At 42.5% G+C, this 18,672-nt stretch overlaps 1 protein-coding gene across 1 annotated transcript in view; it reads left to right on the forward strand.

The window, feature by feature from the left end:
- Positions 1-42: 42 nt before the first annotated feature.
- The window catches only part of ERICH3 (glutamate rich 3), a 33,742-nt gene continuing 15,112 nt past the window's right edge, over positions 43-18,672 (forward strand). The window contains exons 1-9 of the mRNA XM_068691196.1: positions 43-193; positions 10,111-10,204; positions 11,741-11,866; positions 12,747-12,821; positions 14,635-14,763; positions 15,434-15,514; positions 16,014-16,169; positions 16,771-16,989; positions 17,408-17,588. Of these exons, the coding sequence (XP_068547297.1) occupies positions 174-193; positions 10,111-10,204; positions 11,741-11,866; positions 12,747-12,821; positions 14,635-14,763; positions 15,434-15,514; positions 16,014-16,169; positions 16,771-16,989; positions 17,408-17,588 (1,081 nt within the window). The 5' untranslated portion in view covers positions 43-173. The remainder of the gene's footprint in view (positions 194-10,110; positions 10,205-11,740; positions 11,867-12,746; positions 12,822-14,634; positions 14,764-15,433; positions 15,515-16,013; positions 16,170-16,770; positions 16,990-17,407; positions 17,589-18,672) is intronic.

Genomic DNA, 18,672 nt, shown 5'->3' on the forward strand with positions numbered 1-18,672 from the left:
CCGCAGCGCCCGCTCCCGGCCCGCGGGGAGCCCCGGCCCCGCCCCGCCCCGCGGCGTCACCGCGTGGCCGTGCCCTGGCAACGGCGCGGACGCGGCGGCAGCGCGAGGCCCCCGCCCGGCAGCGCCGCGCGGACCCCGAGCGCTGCCCCTGGGCGCCGCCGCCCGGCGCCACCATGAGCGACCCGCGGCCGGGGTGAGTGGGGAGGCGGGCGCGGGGCCGGGGGCTCGGCGGGGAGCCCGGCGGCGGCGCGGCGAGGCCCGAGTCCCGTCCCCTCCGCGCCCCGCGGTCTCCGGCTCCCCTCGGCTCCAGCCGGCCGGGCTGCTTTGCCGGGGGAGACGAGGAACCGGGTGAGGAGCTGTTGCAGCAGTCACCGTGCAAACGTGCTCGTGCCCCGGCTGCCTCGGGCAGCGGGACCGCTGACCTGAAGGGTCTGCATTGGGAGGCGACGCTTTCTTAACGATTGCGTGCGTTTGCAGCTTTGTAAGAGCAATGACTGCAAGCAACCTGAAAGACATAAAGGTATTTTCTGGCGCTGCAGTGTAGACAAAGCGGTGGTTCGGATGCTTGTGAGGAGTCTGGCTGCTGTGCTGCATGCCTCGGAGCGACCTCGGGCAGCCTGCGTGGAGCCGAGCTCTGTAATCCCGGGGCCTGGGCGGCCCCTGGCTCTGCGCCTTCCTCCTCGTCTGACCAGCTCAGGGGGGTTCCGAATTTCCAGAGCTCCTCAAGCTGATGTGAGCTCCTCGATATTTGTGATTGAGGACCTGTGCAGCTTTCTGTATCCACGGCTGGATTTGAGACAGTCCGTTTCAGTGGACAATGTTCTGAATAAAGAAATCATAATGTAACTTGCTCAAGGCCATGCAACAGTTTATTGCACAACAGGAGTCTTTTAGTGGCCTTTTCCATGTCTAGTTGTATTCAGGATTGGAATTTGTAGCGTGATTTGAATATTTAAAATCCGTTGGAAAAGCTGGTATGTGTGAAAAACCCTTTTATAAAGAACAGTATAGAAAATATATGATTAATTAATTATTAACAAAATACTTAGAATCTTTTTCTTGGAAAACTGTTTCACTCTGGTTGCTGCAAATGGCACTTTTGCAGTCTGGAAAGCATCTGTTGTTAACACGGCTGTTGGGCAACAACAGTGTTGAGGCTGATTGTGTTGTGTCCACGGCTATGTCAAGGAATACCTGCGGTCTGCATCTGACACCAAAAGCAGTGAAAGTTGCCCAGCCATGACTTACAGAGAGCTTGCTGAAGTGGATGAAGCAAACCACTTCATCCAACACATGGGTTTTCCCTATGCTCCTCACAGGCTGGGTGTAAAGCAGTTTCTTTGCAGAAAGTGTAAAGCTATGCCAGCCTAGTACAACCGCCAAATGAATCCTAGGATCAAAAAATAATGCACAGTGGAGGAGACCGCATGAGGTTTGTAGTCCCGTTCCTGGTGCGCAGTGAGACCAAGCCAGGTCACTTTATCCAAACTGATCCTGGAAACCGCAAGGATAGAAACTGTGGGCGACCTCTCCACCCTGTGACTATCCTCATGAGGAAAAGCTTCTCCGTCAGACCCTGCCTGCACCTCTCCTGTTTCTACCAGCATCTGTTGTCTCTTGTCCTCCCACCATGCATGGCAGTGGGGGCCTGCCTGGCTCCCCAGAACTGCCACTGCTCCAGGCTGCGCTTGCTCCCTCAGTCCCATGGCAAGGGCTCCAGCTCCCAATGTCCCCGTGGCCTCCAAATGTCCAAAACCAGACACAGCAGTGCATGTGGGGTCTAGTGAGTGCCACGTAACGGTGACAAACTGTTTCCTCATTCTGCTGGCCATGCCCTTCTGTACAGCCAGGGTACCGCTGGCTTCCCTCGCTGCTGGGGCCTGCAGCTGGCACCTCCTCGGCTTGTGCCCTCCGGACCCAGCAGGGCCTTTCCAGCAGAGCAGCTCACAGCCAGGCTGTGCGGAAGGGCATGGCCACCAGGACTTTACATTTGTGTGCCTTCAGCTTTGTAAGGATCCCGCACCAGGCTCAGGCAGAGCGCTGAGCAAGTCACTGCTTCTAGTGCAGCATAGCTACTTTTGGATACCCGCAGAACAAGTTCACTTTCATTTGCTTGTTAGACCTACAGATGCCTTTGAGCTTGGTGACCATCCCTCTTGGGGCAAAGCATTCATAAAATAAATGATAACATTCTCACCGAGTATCTGGGCAAAGAATCCTCAGTGCTTTGGCCATTAAGTAGGTCAATCAGAAGAAGGGTAGGGAAAGTTGTGTAAAGCGTTTGAAACAAAAGCCCAGGCAGGTGTGACCTGTGTGTCCTTGTCTCAGTGGGAGACCAAACGACTGGGGCTGAAGTGGTCCTGCAAATATTTGAGCAGAGATACAGAGTGATTTGGCGCAACCACAACCTCCCCCTTACTTGGTTGAGTTACCACCTGAGTAAAACTACACATGTGATTAGGGTTTTGTAGGCTCGAAATAAAGTGATTAATTACTGTTAGAATCCAAAGTCCCATTAAACTTTCAAGTCAGCTGCTGATTTCAGTGAGTAGTTTTTTTTTTTTCATCTTTTTTTTTTTTTTCAGTAGTTGAGTTCTAGCATGGTTTCTCATAAAAGGAGCAGTAGTAGTGAACATTTGTAGAACATTAATAAATGTAGAAACTCAGGCTGTGCCTGGGGGTAAAGTCCAAAGGCTTTGCAGTTGTTGGTCAGTCAGTGACCCATTTGCTTAGGTGCACGGTTTCCCTTCTTTGCAGAAGGGCTGTGATCTAAGGCCTAGTTACAAGTGTTACAGCCTGTATCCGACACGGCAAGAAACTCCTTTTGTGGAGGCTGAGGGGAAGAGGAGAGGCCCAAAGAGAGAGGAATGCAAACACATTGTAGTCAGTTTCTGCATTTCCTTCGCTTAGCTTGGAGTCACCAAACAAAACCAGCATTTATGTAACAAAGAGTGTAACAAAGGCAGCAGTCTGTTTCCCGAATGTCTGTGATGAAATCGTACCATCTATTTTTTGCACGTGTGACAATTTGGCCATTCCCAGCTAGGATTCACAAAGTCCTGGCTTCCAGGATTTAATACTGAATTCTAGTTCTGCAGAAAAAAACACTTTGGCAAATCTGATCTTAATGATGTTTAAAGACCCTGACAGCCTTTTTTGGGGAAGAAGGCTGTAGTTCATGGTGGCTGAATAATTTCCGCATGGAGGGAATGGCAGATGGTGGTTGGGTATCTGGAAGGCCTTGTGATCTTGTCTCCCATCTTGTCTCCCAAGCAGATTGTGCTGTTTCAGGTGCCCCTGCCTTGTGCAATATTGAACTTGCTGTTTGTGGTTAACAGCTTGTGCGTTGGCATTACGGTTAGCCAAACAAGCCAAAACAAGCTTTTCTTGTTTATGTATCCAGCAGAAACAATGCAAGATTCAGTGGTTTATTAAAGGTTAGGAATGCCTCTCTCAGGTCAGGGCTGGGACTGTTGTTTGACTGGAGCAATAAGCTGCAGTTGTAACATACGACACAGGAGCTGTAACTCCCTGTGCCTCTACCAATCAATAACTAAAGTTTGATGCCTTCCTAGATTATTTATTTGGTGAGCAGTCACTGACTTCATTGCACAGTAAATTATTAACTTTGAACATTTGCTTCATAAAACTAACGTAAGAGGCCTGCTGTGACTTTTTGTTTGATGTCCCTTCAAAACACTGAGAATGGTCATCAAAATCATTGTGATACACAGCACTAGCTCTGGATACAGTGCAAGGTGCACTGTGAGCTGATAAAAAAATGGATACTGTTAATAAAATAACAGTGGCAATGATAATGCAATGAAACTCATGTAGAATATAGAGTTCCAAATGGGCAGTTCCTTGATTTACTGAAGTCCTAGTCATCAGCTGTAGTGCGTTTTATGTTTTGTGTGGTCTGTCACACACGGCTGGACTCCCTGTGCTGCAAAGGGAGTTCTCTGTGCATTTTGGTCTGATGCGTATTGTACTTTAGCCCAAAATATATTTTTAAAACAGCAAACTAAACTGTGGCTCTTCCAGTTTCTGTGGTACCATTCTGCCAGTTAATCTGGGTATTTGCAGTTGCCTTTATTAATTTATTACTTCTGTTATTGGGAAAAAGGAGGAGTTGGCTCCAGTGACAGCAATTAATTTTCCTGAATGAGCTGTGAAGGTGTCACCCTGGAAATGTAAGCGATACTGAAGCGTGAGAGGCAAGCAGCGGATGTGCTGCTTGTGTCAGAGGCTGAAGGTGAAGCTGCTGCAGTGCAGAGCCCTGGGAGGGGACGAGTCTGCTGCCCCGCGCTGGTGGCTGGCACGCAGGGTGCTCTGCTTCCCTCTGGCCTGGGCTTCCTGAGGTCATTGGGTACCCACACAGAGCATGTGCCCCACACGTCATGACTTCTGGTAGAGTGTGCGCCCTGGGCGAGGAAGTGGCCTGGCTTAGTTTCCCACCTTTTTGGGGGTCCAGAAAGTTTTTGTGCTCAGATGACTTTGGGGATGGGAATCGTAGCTGGCCTCACCTGATGGGAGAGCTCCTTGGCAGCTCTTCCCCGCCTTGGCAGGTCCATGTTAACTGAGCTTTAGAGGTTTGCTCTTTTTCAGTAGAACTGGCTGGTTAATAAAAGCTGCACGTAAATTGGAACAATTTTCATTTTTACTAGTTCTCCAGGTAACCAATGACAGGTGTGCGGGAATGCCACAAAGCTGGGCTGGGGAGGGTCAGACTGGGCATTAGGAAAAATTGTTTTATTGTGAGGGTGGTCAAACACTGGGACAAGGCTTCCTAGAGCGGCAGTAGATGCCCCTTGCTAGTCAGTGTTCAAGAGGCGTTTGGGCAATGCCCTGGATAATGTGCTTTAACATTTGGTTAGCTGTGAAGGGGTCAGCAGTCGGACTTGATGATCATGGAAGGTCCCTTCCAACTGTTCTGTTCTGGTCTGGTCTGGTCTTTTCTACATGGTTCCATGCTGTAAAATTCTAGTAATGTGAGAAGCAAAATGTTTTTTGACTATTGACTTTTTGCTTTAGAAATTAAGACTGTAATTAATCTCTATTGTAATGTTAAGTGTATTCTGGCCTCTGATAGTAAGCAAGATAAAGGACATTTATGGAAAAAGTGGACTTAATTGAAAAGTTCTCGTTAAAATACGATGCTACTGTTTTTCAGTGACTGTAGTAAAAGTTCTGTGTCTGAAATGACACTGTTGAAGAATTTAAGATTTCTTAACTTGAATCAGTCTTGATTGGACATGCATTTGGGGAACTCAGCTCAAATTTAGATGCAAGTGAGGGAGGATTTTGAACAAATTGATTAAAAAAAATCAGAAACAAACTGATTATATCCAAGAATTCTGAAGAGCCTTAAATATGAAATTACTGAATGAATGATGATATGTAGTCATTGGCAGTGATACCAAAGAAACAAGTGAGATACTAATTTTGAGAAGAGCTTCAAAACTAGTTCCAGAAACTACAGGTCAGTCAGTCTAGGTTCTGTGCCAGAAAAAATACCTGCAATTGTAATAACAAAGCAGATTTTTTAAATAAGAGAATAAACAAGATGGACAGAGAAAAATGACTTCCAGCAATATCCAGAAAAATGACTTTTTGCGCTTACTAAGGTATAGCAGTAACAAGCATTTTGCATAATTCTGTTTAAGACTGATGCTTTTTCTTTGCTATGTGTTTTTCCAACAAGCATTTTTGTCAGTTCTGCACTTTCATCTGTTATAGAGGATTTAGAGGTGACATTTGTGTATAACTTCAATATTTAAATCTGAAGGAGATAACTTCTTTGACAGGAACTTCTATTATTTTTTGTTGTTAGTATGTGCAGGATCAGAGAAATAAATGAAACCAACGATCTGCTTTGCTGAGGAGCTTGTTTCTGACTGATATCAAGTTAGATAACTTTAGTGTTATATCTCAGATAACTTGCTCAGAAGTTAAAAGCTGCTGCATTATTCTGTGAAGTTAATAATGAGCCCAGATCTGTGTTGTAGCAGCTCTGCTACTGCATCTTTCTGAATCATCTTCCTGTCTGTTTAACTCTGTAATTTGTAGGCAGCATTCTGAATTTTCATGGTTTGTGAGTCTGCAGAGACTGAAAGGAAATAGCTCTTGGGATGTGTCCCTTTCACCACACTGCACACGTCTGTGCTATGGTCATCTGTTGGCACAAGGGAACACAAGCTGTGGCTGAAGTTTAGCCTTGAAGATACGCTGAAGATACGTTGTGCAAATGAAGGGCACAGATCTCATCCAGAGGTTAATGTCTTACCCTGGCAGCCCATAGACTGGAAAGTATGCCTGCCTTCCGTTCTCTGGAGCACTGCACAAGTCTGATCCTTTGATGCCAATGGGATAGTCCAGAAGGATTTTGACCAAGCCAAGGCATAGTACTAATATGACCCAATCCCACCTATGCCTGCCTAAAATCTTCTGGAGGAAGGTGAACTGGGCATGTGAATAAAGCAGGAAAACTGGCAGATCTCCTTCCAAGTGAGCATGAGCTTGCAGGGCCAGCCCCTGCTTTCTGCATTTGGTTTGAAGCTGAATGCGGGTCGGTGCCTGGGGTGCTGTGCATGGCTCCTCCCTCTGGCACCCTGTTTTCTTGGCCAGGAGGCATTTGTTCATCTGGGCAGGGAGTTCAGGCTTCTGTTGGCAGTGTGGCTCTGCCAAAGCCCTCTGGATTCAGTTGCATTCTAACAGTTCCCATGGCTTTTGGTTCAGGCCCAAAACATTTTCTTATTTCTCCCAATACTCTGTTGAACTTTGAATTTAATTCACTTGTTCATAATTTAAATGAGAAAATAAGTATAAAAGGATGTCTGTGAAACTATATTTGCTACATCTCTGTGGTCAGAGGGAACTGCATTTTAACTAATTCCACGATCCATGAAATATTAGATGGAAGGAATCAAATGGAATGGAAAGGACTGGAATTGAGTTTCTCCTCTGCCTCCATATGCAATTGCTAGGCGATAAGTAAACACTTAGGTGCAACTGATGTAATCTTGCAGTTTCAAATGCAAACACAAACAATGGATGAAGAAAGTAATGCAGAACAGTTGCTATAGTACCAGTGTTTAATCAATATGCATAACAGGGTAAACTAAATTGTTTGTTTAAAGTTCAATTTATTGTTGGTAGGCTACCTGTGAAATTACTGTGAAACCCCAGATAAAATTCCAGTAAATTCATCATCTCTCTCTCTCTCTTCTTCTTTTTTTTTTTTTTTGTCTTCTTTCTTTCCTTGAATATACTTTTGTGCATGGTAACTCAGCCTAGCAATAGACATTTATCTTGAATGATCCCATTGAAAGATATGTAATACAGGTATAGTGGTATTTAAATTTAAAGCCAAAGGGAAGAAGAGCTCTCTTACTGTGTTAGTTAAAACATATTCTGCCTACACAGATGAAAGGTCACTATGAATATATTATGCAATATGTATCCGATTGTATACATTTTACAGATGTGAATGGATATAGAACATTAAAAAATTAAGCCTAATTAAGGCTACTGTCACACTGCTATTTGTCCGGCTTCCCAGGGGTTGAAATAAGGTAAAATTATGCTAAGAACTATATAAAAATAGATTATGGATGCTTCAGTTTTGTGTTCAACCCTCCTGTTTTAGGTTCAATTTTTGGAAGAACTGACCTTTGGTAGCTGCAATGACTGAGCTCTGTTCGCTTTCCAGAGATGTGTGGCGTATCTTGGGTACAGCAAGGGAGGGCTTTGGTCTACATTGTCTGGTTATCCATGTTTATTGGTTTTACAGTTTTTCACCAATAAATATAAGAGAGTTGCAGTTTGTTCACTTCAAATTGTTACATGCATACATTAAAGAGAATATTCAGTATATGGAACTGAGAGCTGGAAAAAACTGAAGAGGTTCTTGCATTTAATTTTGGTCCCTTTTATATTGCTCTGGATACAGAAGAAGCCATGTACCTTAAATCTGAGATCATTAAATAGGAAAAGATTAGCAGAAGTCTAGCACAACCAGTCTGTCCACTAAAACAGCACAGCCCCAGAAGTCTGTTAAACTGAGTGACATTTGAGAGCGATTGCAGCACAAGATGACCAGTCTCTTTAATATCCAGAGAGCACTTTATGGTAAAATACATCTAGATCTGTGTCTTTAGCTTTGACCTGCATAAGTTAATACTGAAGTAGATGGTGTTTTTTTCAGTGTCTGATTTCTAAACTAGGTGAGGCTGGATTCTTGAAAGAGAGGCACTGTCCTTCACCTCTCAACCATCTTCTGAAATCCCAGCTTTGATGAGTACTCTTTTTCATCCTTTCAGCAGCCTCTGCAAAAAGGTGGTAAATGGATAGCAGCTTGGTGGGTGTATCGGGACTGTCATTCATGCAGACAGAACGGTGTAAGAGATGTCTGCGCTTGCTGGCCTTCTATACAAACTCTTTGGTTTCCTGCAGAGTAGTTTTTTGTTTGTTTGTTTGTTTGTTTGTTTGTTTGTTTGTTTTTTAAATTTAACTTGAGCAAATCAGTCCCATAGAGTAGACCCAATGATTTTTGGTAAAATGAAGTAGCTGTTTTTAGAGGGGAAAAGTATTCTCATCAATGCTAGCTGTGTTTTCAGACAAACTGCTACGATATGGTAACATCCAGAAAAAAAGTGTACTAGAGTAACATATGCTTTGTAGCCTATAAATATCACAAAAGTCATGACTCTTGCCCTGAACAGTCTTTGTGCAATTGAATTTACAAATATATTTGTGGGACAAGCATTCTTGGATGTTTGTTTAAATAGTCTAGAGTAACTGCTGTGTTTGAAAGAACGGTCCCTGAAGTAGGCAGGACAATTCCTAATCTTGCTGTCATGGATGGGTTTTCTTGTGTGGCTTGTGAGTTCTGTTGGTGTAAGAGTGAAATGGAGGAAATTGACTGTTCTATTCATTAACAAATTAGTTGTTGGCCAGGCAACATTTTATCAGACATGTAGCTGAATCCCAACTGAGAAAATCTTTCAAAGGAGGGCGAAGATTTAAGCTTACATTTTTATAGCCAGAATTGAAACCAGTTAGTTATCTGTGTAGGTGTTCCAACTGATGAATTTGATACGCTATCCCTGTGATGGTGGGAACAATAAGGAACAGGAAAGTGCCATAAAAACAGGTAGAAACATGGCTTTGGCTGAAAACACAAATAAGTAGTCATAATCAGAGTGAAGATTTACACCCAATATAATAATGTGTATACCGACTTTCAGACTAATGAAAATATTACAGAAAGTGTCATGTCTTAAGTATGTGTTAGCAGTTTCTGCTAACATAAGTAGACTGAGAATTGCATTTTTGTAATTCATACCAGATATTAATGGCTGAGAACTGGCATTGAGGACTGATATGCTCAAGCATATTACATCAGACTTCATCTGCACAAAGGAACTGGACTAGGCTTCTGGAGGTGCCTCCCAAACCAATTCCAATAACTTGAAATAACCAAGTTATTAAGCAGTGCTTTGCAAAAACTGGCAGAAACTCTGGCTGCCCTTTCTGGCACCATTTAGCAGGCAATGGCAGGAAGGGGGCACAGAGCACGTGCTGGGGCAGTGGAAGGAGTGCAATGGTGCAGGACTTCAGGGAACTCTCTCTCCTGGTGGCTAGCAATAGCTTATGAAGCTCCAGCAGGGCCTGCTGCAGAAGCATAGGCTGGGATCTCTGTCTGCTGGACTCAGCCAGGAATCCAGCTTCAAATTCTGTATGGCATGAGACTGACCTGCCACAGGTCAGAGGTTATTATTTGGGGCAGCTCTTGTGGGAGTTCTTGGAAGAGGCCTTCAGGTGTGGGCTCTGCTGGAACCTGTGCCTTGGTACTGGTACGCTGTTCAGCTCTGAGCGGCTGTACGCTGCATAGAAGTCACTTGTTTCTGATATGACTCTTCATGGGGCAACAAGATAATACTTTTACATAATCCAATGGGCATTTATATGAAAAAATTCTGGACATGAATCGTTGAGACAGCATTTTGTGCAGCAAACTATTGGGTAATTTTTTTTAACTTCAGCAAAAATCTGTAACAAGTAGGCTGTCAGGAGGCTTTTATGACATCTGTACTGATTTCATTTCAGGTTTCTTGCAACCTACAATAGCCTTACAGACAAACACCTGGCTGGGTATTTCAGCAATACCAGGATAAGACGACATCTTCAGAGATCAGGACTGGTGAGATTGAAAAGTTTCCTTTTTTTGAGGAAAAAAAAAAAAAAAAGAATTTGTGCTTATTTTAATATTGAAAAGTCAAAACACTGAGGTTCTGTTGTTTATTTGTTAGAGGTACATGTTGTTGTTGGTAAGAATTTGACCAGCTAGCCAAATACATGAAATGATGCTGTGCCAGGTCAAAAACATATGATCACACTGTGACTGAGGGCGGGTTTGTTCAGTCCAGATATTTCCCACTGTGTTATTTCCCAGTGTTGGTCGGCAAGATATCACAGGGCTGTGGATGGGGCTGTAGTGCATAAGTCTGATATCAGAACAGCAGAAAGACAGGTAATACCGAGCTCAGTGCTTAGCTCCATGTGCTGAGTGGTTTTAAAGACAGTAGTACAGATGAGGAAATACCACTGCTGGTATTGAGCACATTTTGGGATGGCCAAGAGCCACCTGGGCTATGGAGATGCTGGCACATAGGTGGGTGATGGGTGGTGGTTCCACAGGGGCATGGCTGCTGCATGGCCTGCTGTGCTCCTGGCTGCCAGCTTAATGCTGGAAGGAAAGGTTTCAGCCTCTTGTTCCCTGTTGTCAGACCACAGCCAGCAGATGCCTCTGGTACCCTGACAGCATAGCAGCTGTAGGAAGTGGTGATTAAAAGTACCAGCAGGGAAACTGCAGAGACTTTGGCAAGTTGTGTGTTTGGTGCTGCCTTGGGCTGTGGGTTCCCCTTCAGTTTCCACCACCCAGTCCCTGACAGGATTGATGGGGATCCGTAGTTAGATGGTGGGAAAACCTCATGCCAAGGAGCACAGACTTGTGGAAGCATAAAAAGTGTTCTGCTTGCATCTATAGCCTCCCCAGATATTACTATTTCCTTGCCCTTGGTAGCATAGTAGTGTAATGATATTGACAGGCTGAAAGATGTAAGTGGTGTTGCCTGTAGTTAATGTGGACAAACAAGGCACTCATTTTCTGTTTCTCTTCATGTGATGAATGAGATGATTCTGTCCAATTCACGACTCCTCTGTATTAAACGAAGAGATTATTGGACACAGGCGCTTACTTACAGTGGTAGGAAGAGATCACAGGAATAGATGACACGGCGCAGTGTATGTGTAGGATCAAACATTTCAGCTTGGAAAAAACATCATGTTTTCTTGTGAAAGAGAGAGAACTGGCACTTAAGCACTCCTAGGTGTGACTCTGTTTAGCAGAGGCAGATGCAACCCTTACAGTGTAGGAAGGCAAGTATTTCATTGCCCTCCACTGAGTTAGGCGACAGCACACGAAGAGTAAGATTGAGCCTCAGCTTTTAGGAAATGTGGCTGCTTCTCTCCTGCTCTCTTCATTCGGCTGACAGGGTCCATGGGGTGAGAGAAACTACAGTTCTGTGCTGGGGCGGTGAGTCCCAGCACCACAGCAGAAGCAGAGATGACGACTAGTGATGAGAAAGTAATCCTCTTGCAAAATTATGCTCTGTGTAGAAATATATTTTATTCCGTCTTCTCTTCTTTTTAGTTACATATTATTCGTTTATGGCAGATCTCAAGGAGTGGAAGAATAATACCTGAGAAAGAATACCGGCTAAATGCTATGAGGAGGGATCACCAGAAATATGTACAGGAGTGCCTGGCTCGGGCCATATTTCTTAAGGTCCTTGACATGGAGGTATGCATTTACTAGGAATGGGTAAGCCTTTTCAGATGCTTCCCCGCTGACAGCTAGTGGCTGTTATCTAGGACAATTTTTATGCTTGATGTAGCCTGTGTGAAGTCTCCACTGGCCTCTAGTCATTACCACAGAATCATAGAATGGTTTGGGTTGGAAGGCACCTTAAAGATCATCTAATTCTAACCCCCCTGCTATGGACAGGGATACCATACACTGCCATACACTGCCCAGCCTTGGGAGCACTTGTCATAGTGGCTCACTTACTGCACTTTGGTAGTCACCTTATAAATGGGGCAAGAGGTTAAAGAAAGCATGTAGGGAAAGTTTTTTAGGAAACAGTAGCATAAGTTGCATGCATGGGAGAGATTAGAACCAGTAATTGCTGAGAGCTGATAGCTTTGGAGTTCATTCCGTCAGATGATAAATCTGTGACACATTCTACGGGATGACAGCTTTATTAGTTAGTATACCTGAATCCACCTATTTCTTTTCGTACACGAGGGTAAAATTACTTAAAATAAATAGATTATAAGATGATATTCACAGGGCTAGTTTGTTTGAAAACTTTTCCAGTCAAACTAATAAAAAAATTGTTGCATATCTTATCTGAGTACTAAATTTGTGCACATTCCTGCTGTGTATCAAGGATGGAGTTAATCACTGCAGCTTTAAAAATGCTCAGTTGGACCCTTGCCAATGTTAAGATACACAGGTATAATGCAAGTGGATTGAGTCAATAGCAGTTTTATAATAGGATTCAATGAGGCTAATGACCAGGGAACAGGCAAGTGATAAACAGAACAGAAACAAGTGTTCTTGTATTCATTGATATCTCGTTATGTCTCTTAATGAGATTGTCTTTCTCTTACATTAATAGCGTCATCATCAGCTGGAAATAAAAAGGAAACTTGAAAATTCTATGAGGAAGGAGAGGGTTCTGCAGAAGAACAAGGTAAGGCTAGAGTGCTACTGAGTACTGGTGGGACATGGCAATTTGGCTTTGTTAAATAACAGCCAGAATGAGTTAGACCAGAGATTTAGTGAGCCAAGTGTCCTGTCTCTGATGTTTATGGGACAAGTACAAGAAACAGGCAAGCAGAAGATGATCCTGCCCCACGTTACATCTCCTTCTTCTATCCAGCAATTCAGGAACTTCCGTGCATATTTCTGAGTCCTTTTGAATCTACTTCTGCAGTGTTCTCAGGTGTGGAATTTAATTAAGAGTTGTATGAAAAAACAACTTGTGTGTCCTTGCGTTTCTGCACAATAATTCATTTATCAGCTTTCTGATAATTCTGTTTGATGCTCCATTGTTCTCAGTATGTAAAAGTTAATAACTGTTTCCCTTTTCCAAGGCATTGATGGTTTTACATACCTTTCTCATATTCCTTCTCAGTCTTCCAAGCTGAAGAGCCTCAGTCATTGAATCTTTCATACATGAGCCATTCCAGGCTTCTCATTACTGTTACCATTTTTTTAACCTTTTCTAGTTCTACTGTTTCTGGTTTGAAATGGCAAACCAGAACTGGATGAATAATTTAATGTAAGTGTTGTGGTTCTTCTAGTAATTCTAGCCACTATCTGCATTTGATTGTTGCTGAGCACTGAGATCATGTTATCAGTTGTTTGCCTATCCACGTGATATTTACTAGAAACAGCGTGTAAGTAATGAAGAGAGAGGTTTCAGAAGTCCTTACTTTGGTGTGATGTGAGTAAAGCTTGTTTCTGTGGTTTCAAAGCCATGAAATCCCACAGAAGTCAATGGTTGTTGTCCCCATGAAGTCATCTGAATGTTTAGGGGAAAATTTTTTCTCATTTTGGCTAAGATATCCTCAACATGTTATTTCTTCACTAGGAGCCTGCATACATTAAGAAGAATGTATTAAGAAGCTAGCTGCTTCTTTGAGCAGTTGAAAAACAATGTCAAGTCTTTTAGAATTTAAATAATACATTTATGAGCAATTCATCAAGAAAAGAAAAGAGATGTACTTGAAAAACACTAACTCCGGTAATTGCAAAGACCTCATTTACTTACAGAACTTCTGCTACTAGAAGATGGAAGCAGCATAGTTGTTGTAGGGAAGGAGTGTGACTAAGGCATTCTGTTAAGGGACTCTGCACTTGGATAATATTGTTACATAAACCAAAACTGCTTCTTTCAGTGAGAGATGTAAGGGAGATGCCTGTGGATACGTGATCCGTTTCTCTGCTGTGATGCCACATTGATACTCAAGAACCTGGCAGGAATTTGCAGTGCAATTTATTCTTTTCTCACACATTCAGTGATTGTCTAAGTAACTAATCTAAAAGGAAAGAAGAAAGACAGATAACTGAGAAAATGAGGATAAGAGACATAGCTCTCTATTTCCAGAAGTATAGTCAATCCACTGTGGAGCTTTTGAGAAAAAAAAGGTAGGAACGGGCAGCAGTCAGGGCAAGGAAGTGGCAGAGGCAAGCAAATTTAAGAGAGACCTTCAACCAAATTAAAAATTGGGAGATGCACAGAAAAAAAGGCAGATGAACAGAATTTGGGAGGATCAGCAGCTGGTGAGGGCTGCAAAGAAATAGATCAGAGAAGGGAACAAGTATTTTCCCTCGTCCCTCTCTTGTTCTGTCCTTCTTCCCATGATTTCCTTCCTTCCTTAGCAGGCCATCCATTGGGTCTAGTCAAGCTAATTGTCTGAACTGTCCAATGAAAGACATGCAGAAGGCAAGCTCAAACATGCTGTTTGATACCTCGGATACATTCATTTTCATTCTTTTAGGTGGAACGATCCAGAAGATCAGTGGAAGGTGCTAGCCCTGTGCACTCCCTACATCCACCAGTTGGTCCCAGAAGTCATTATGGACTGCATCCTGTAGTGGCTGGAGAACCAGCTAGTCATTCACAAATGGTGAGTTTCATCAAGTGCTTCATATGCTATATTAGCACACATAACAAAAAGCGTGCACATGTACCTATGACGTCTGTGCTTAGCCTAGACCACTGATGGTCTGCAGACTGGTTGTTGCAGACTAGAGTCTCATTCTGCATCACTTGTATTTGGTTTCCTGTTTGCAGGATTCTGTCACTAAAAGAGAAATCTGGGGAAGCCAGTGTTGCAGGAATGGCACATTACAATACATAAAATTAATTTTGCTTTGAGATAAATCTGCTTTAATCTTTGCCTTTTATCTGCCATGTCACTCAAGGTTGGGTATGTATCAGTACAGTAAATATGGTCAATAAATACTGTGACTGTAGGCAAATTTGCACATGTTGTAAAATCCTGAAAACAATGGAGGTCTTTTAGAAAAAGGAATTGAAGGGATGAAATAAGATGATGATTCATTCCAGAAATCTTTGCTTTGGAGCTCTGACTCAGAAGCCTCTTATTCTCTGTTAACATGTAGAGAAGGAATGTTAATATACTCTTGAAATACAGTGACTCCAGAGTCTAAGGTCAATGGCCAAATATACATGTATAGTACAGTTCTAACTGGTTCTTCATTTCAATAATGATAACTTGTGCAGACTGAAAAGAGACTTTCAATCCTGAATGAACTTCTCTTCATCCCATACAGAGGGCACCTGGACTTGCAGATTATAGTGGTGGACATCCTTCTTATCAACACCGATTCAAAGAGTCTTCTTTTTTTAAGATAGTGAGTTAAACCTTTTTCTTTTTTTTTAATTTTGATTTTAACATTTTAACTTGATATTCTGAAGGGAATAAAAGAGAAGGATGAAATAAATAAAAGTCAGAAAAATGATGAGTATTGAACAAAAATAGACATGATTTTATTATGAATTCTCTGTGTCCATGTACTCAAGTCAGCAAAATAGAGCATATTGCTACGTTTTTTATGAGTTCATTATGTTTGTTTCAACGTTAGACCATGAATGGACAGTAACAAAGGCTAGATTTATGGCCAAGGGTTATTTTGGAAGTTCCAGTTTTTGGATGCTCAGTTAGAGATCCCTAAAAGAGTGTTGCTCTTCAGAAACAGAAGGTACTAGAAAATAAATTTGCTGAAGGTACCTGAGCTCCACTCATCACTTCTGATTATCTTGATCAGTGCTATATTTTTTTCTGTATGGTACTGTTCTGCACTGGAAACTAAATACTGAGATTTTCTAGCTGTTTTCTTTTTCCTTTTCCAGACTTCCTGTCGACCACATACAGCTCCAGGAAATATGCAACACCCACTTCGACTCCAGCCACTTCACAGCAGTGCTGTAGTAGGGTCTGTTCCAAAGACTTCAGGCTCTAAACAAAAGTGCCATATGCTTGAAAATGATCAGCAGTTAGCTAGTGGGGTGAGGCCATATTTCATTCTGAAAATAATATATCTTAGTGACAGGTTTGTAATATTGCTAAATACTGTAGTTCCCAGAACTATATATTTAGTATAGATAATATGCCTATCGAATGTTTAGCAGCTTTCACTAAACTCTCTTATCCTACCCTTAATTTTCAAGACATTATTTTAATGGTTTAATACCTGGTCACAGCCAGGAAAAATATGATGACTTCTCTTTCATAATGTAAGATCTGTTATGTAGAGAAAAAGGCAGGCACACAGTTAACACTGATAACTCAGGAATATTTCCCCACAGTCTTCATTTTCATTTCATCAAAGTTTTCATTTTCATCTACAGTTGTGAAGTAGCAAAAACCTTTCTTTTTTTTTGTACCATTTGTCCTAGTAAGCCCCGCTAGTGGGGACAGAGAGCAAGAACTCTTTAGAGTAACAAAACAGTCTTCAAATGTACACAGTTACTCCCAGGTGAGATTTGGATTTGTATTCTGTCCTAGAAAACCATTATGTAACTGGCTTATGTTAGGAGTTCCTTGGTACTGGGAGATTTTGGAATGGGACTGTGATCTGCTACCACTGACTGTTAAATTTTTTTTCAGGGGGAGAAGACTGAGTTAAGACTTCTGAACTCAATGGAATATGTGACTGGTAAATCCCCATATCGACTTCCTGTTATTAACAATTATGTGATGCCAGTGCCACCTCCCCCTCTACAAAAAGGAGACAAGAGTGTAAAGGCAACAAGAAATGGGATGCCCAGAGGGAGACGATTTCGCCCCCCACACACACCAAATGGCTTAGAGCAACTTTTAACAAAGGTAAGTTTTCTCTTTCTACTTCTCTAAGTACAGGTATATTACCGTCCTCACTGATACATTCAGAACTTCAGGGGGATTTATGAAGCACCCCGAGTGTATGAAAACTTCGTCTGTTACACTAGATCTCCAGCCAGGAATGCCTCCTGGAAGTGAAGTTACAGGAACACAGGATTGGAACGGACTATATGGGTCATTAAAGCTGGTCTCTCCAATCTCAGGCCATTCAATGCAGTGGATTTTCAGTCTGAAATCTTTCCTTGCCCTTCTGTATGCTACAAAGCACGTTTCAGCTTAAGCAGCTCAAGGACTGTCTTAAAAGAGTGAAAGGTTCAGGTTTATGCGGCATGTGTATCATCATTGTGCTCACATTTTGTTATTGTTGGAAGCTAAGTGCATTTTTATGTATTTTCTGCTGCAGAATTCTGGAGGATTACCTAAGCCCTCATTACGCAGCAATGCATCTATTACCATGATCTTTCTAGGAAAAAGTGTGCATTTATCTCATGATGATGCTGATTATAAAGATGAAGTCAAAGTCTGTCAACAGCACTGTGGAGGAGAAAACCTTTGTGTCTACAAAGGCAAGCTTTTGGAAGGAGGTAAGGATAAAGAGTGGAAGAGTTCATTTTGATTCTGGCAACATCTTTTTGGCTAAAATACTGATGTGATATCAAAATGATTTCAACTGATCTCAGTCAAGATATGTGCATCCAAGGATTTTTCACCATCTGCCTTCAAAGAGAAATCTGGATCTACAGTTCCGTAATTGAAATTGAGGTTGCAATTACTTTTGGAAATTATGTTAGAAGGAGTTTAGAGAACTGATTTATCAAAATACTGTTAGATTAGATTAATTTTATATAGAGATGTATGATTAATAAAATAGTTTTAGCTGTAAACTGTCCATAAATGCTATCTTTTTTTGTCTTGCTGTGATATATCAATGCATGTTTATTATTCCAGAAAGAAAAGTACCTAGCGAGAGCCCAGTTTCCATCTCTTTTATACAAATGTGACTCCATCGATATCTCAAGGGTTACTCACACTGGTTTATCTCGTCAGTAAAAGTCAAACTATGTTCTGGAAAATTAGGAAGAGGAAATGACTGGGAGATGTTCACTAGTGAGAAAGAGAGCTGTACCCCTCATTCCAGCTCACAGAACCCACTGTGTCTGCATTTGCATTTTTACTGGATATGGGAAGATGGTGCAGAGATTCCTGCACTTCAGTCTGTCCACTGGCGTTGTGGATGCATTGCAGTGTGCCCACAGATCTGATTTAAAGATACTCATTGCAGCTTTGTCCCAGCTGTGCAAGAAGGTGTCCTTTGTGTGTCCTCCTGTTGTTCTGTGCTACACTCATACCTCTTAGGGAACCTGCTGGGGTAGTGTGGCTTTCTCCCTACTTGTGTGTGCTCAGTTTACTTTGGAAGGATAGCATGAATTGTAATTAAAGGCACTACAAATAAGTCTCTCTTGGAAGGGAGCTGGGTAGGAGCCTCAGTGCTCTTAAAGTTTGTATGCCTAATAGTGCCCTTGCAGAGTAGCTTGAAAAAACTCCAGAAACAGTAGCTTTCAGCTGCTTAGTGTTGCTATGAGTAAGATCATATCACTTCAGGCCCAGAGCCACTAATATGTGTGGCAAAGTCATTTTTTTTGAGATGAGAGTCTCTGGTTTCTATTC

This window comes from Anas acuta, chromosome 8 (genome assembly GCF_963932015.1).
Source record: "Anas acuta chromosome 8, bAnaAcu1.1, whole genome shotgun sequence".
Taxonomy (NCBI): domain Eukaryota; kingdom Metazoa; phylum Chordata; class Aves; order Anseriformes; family Anatidae; genus Anas; species Anas acuta.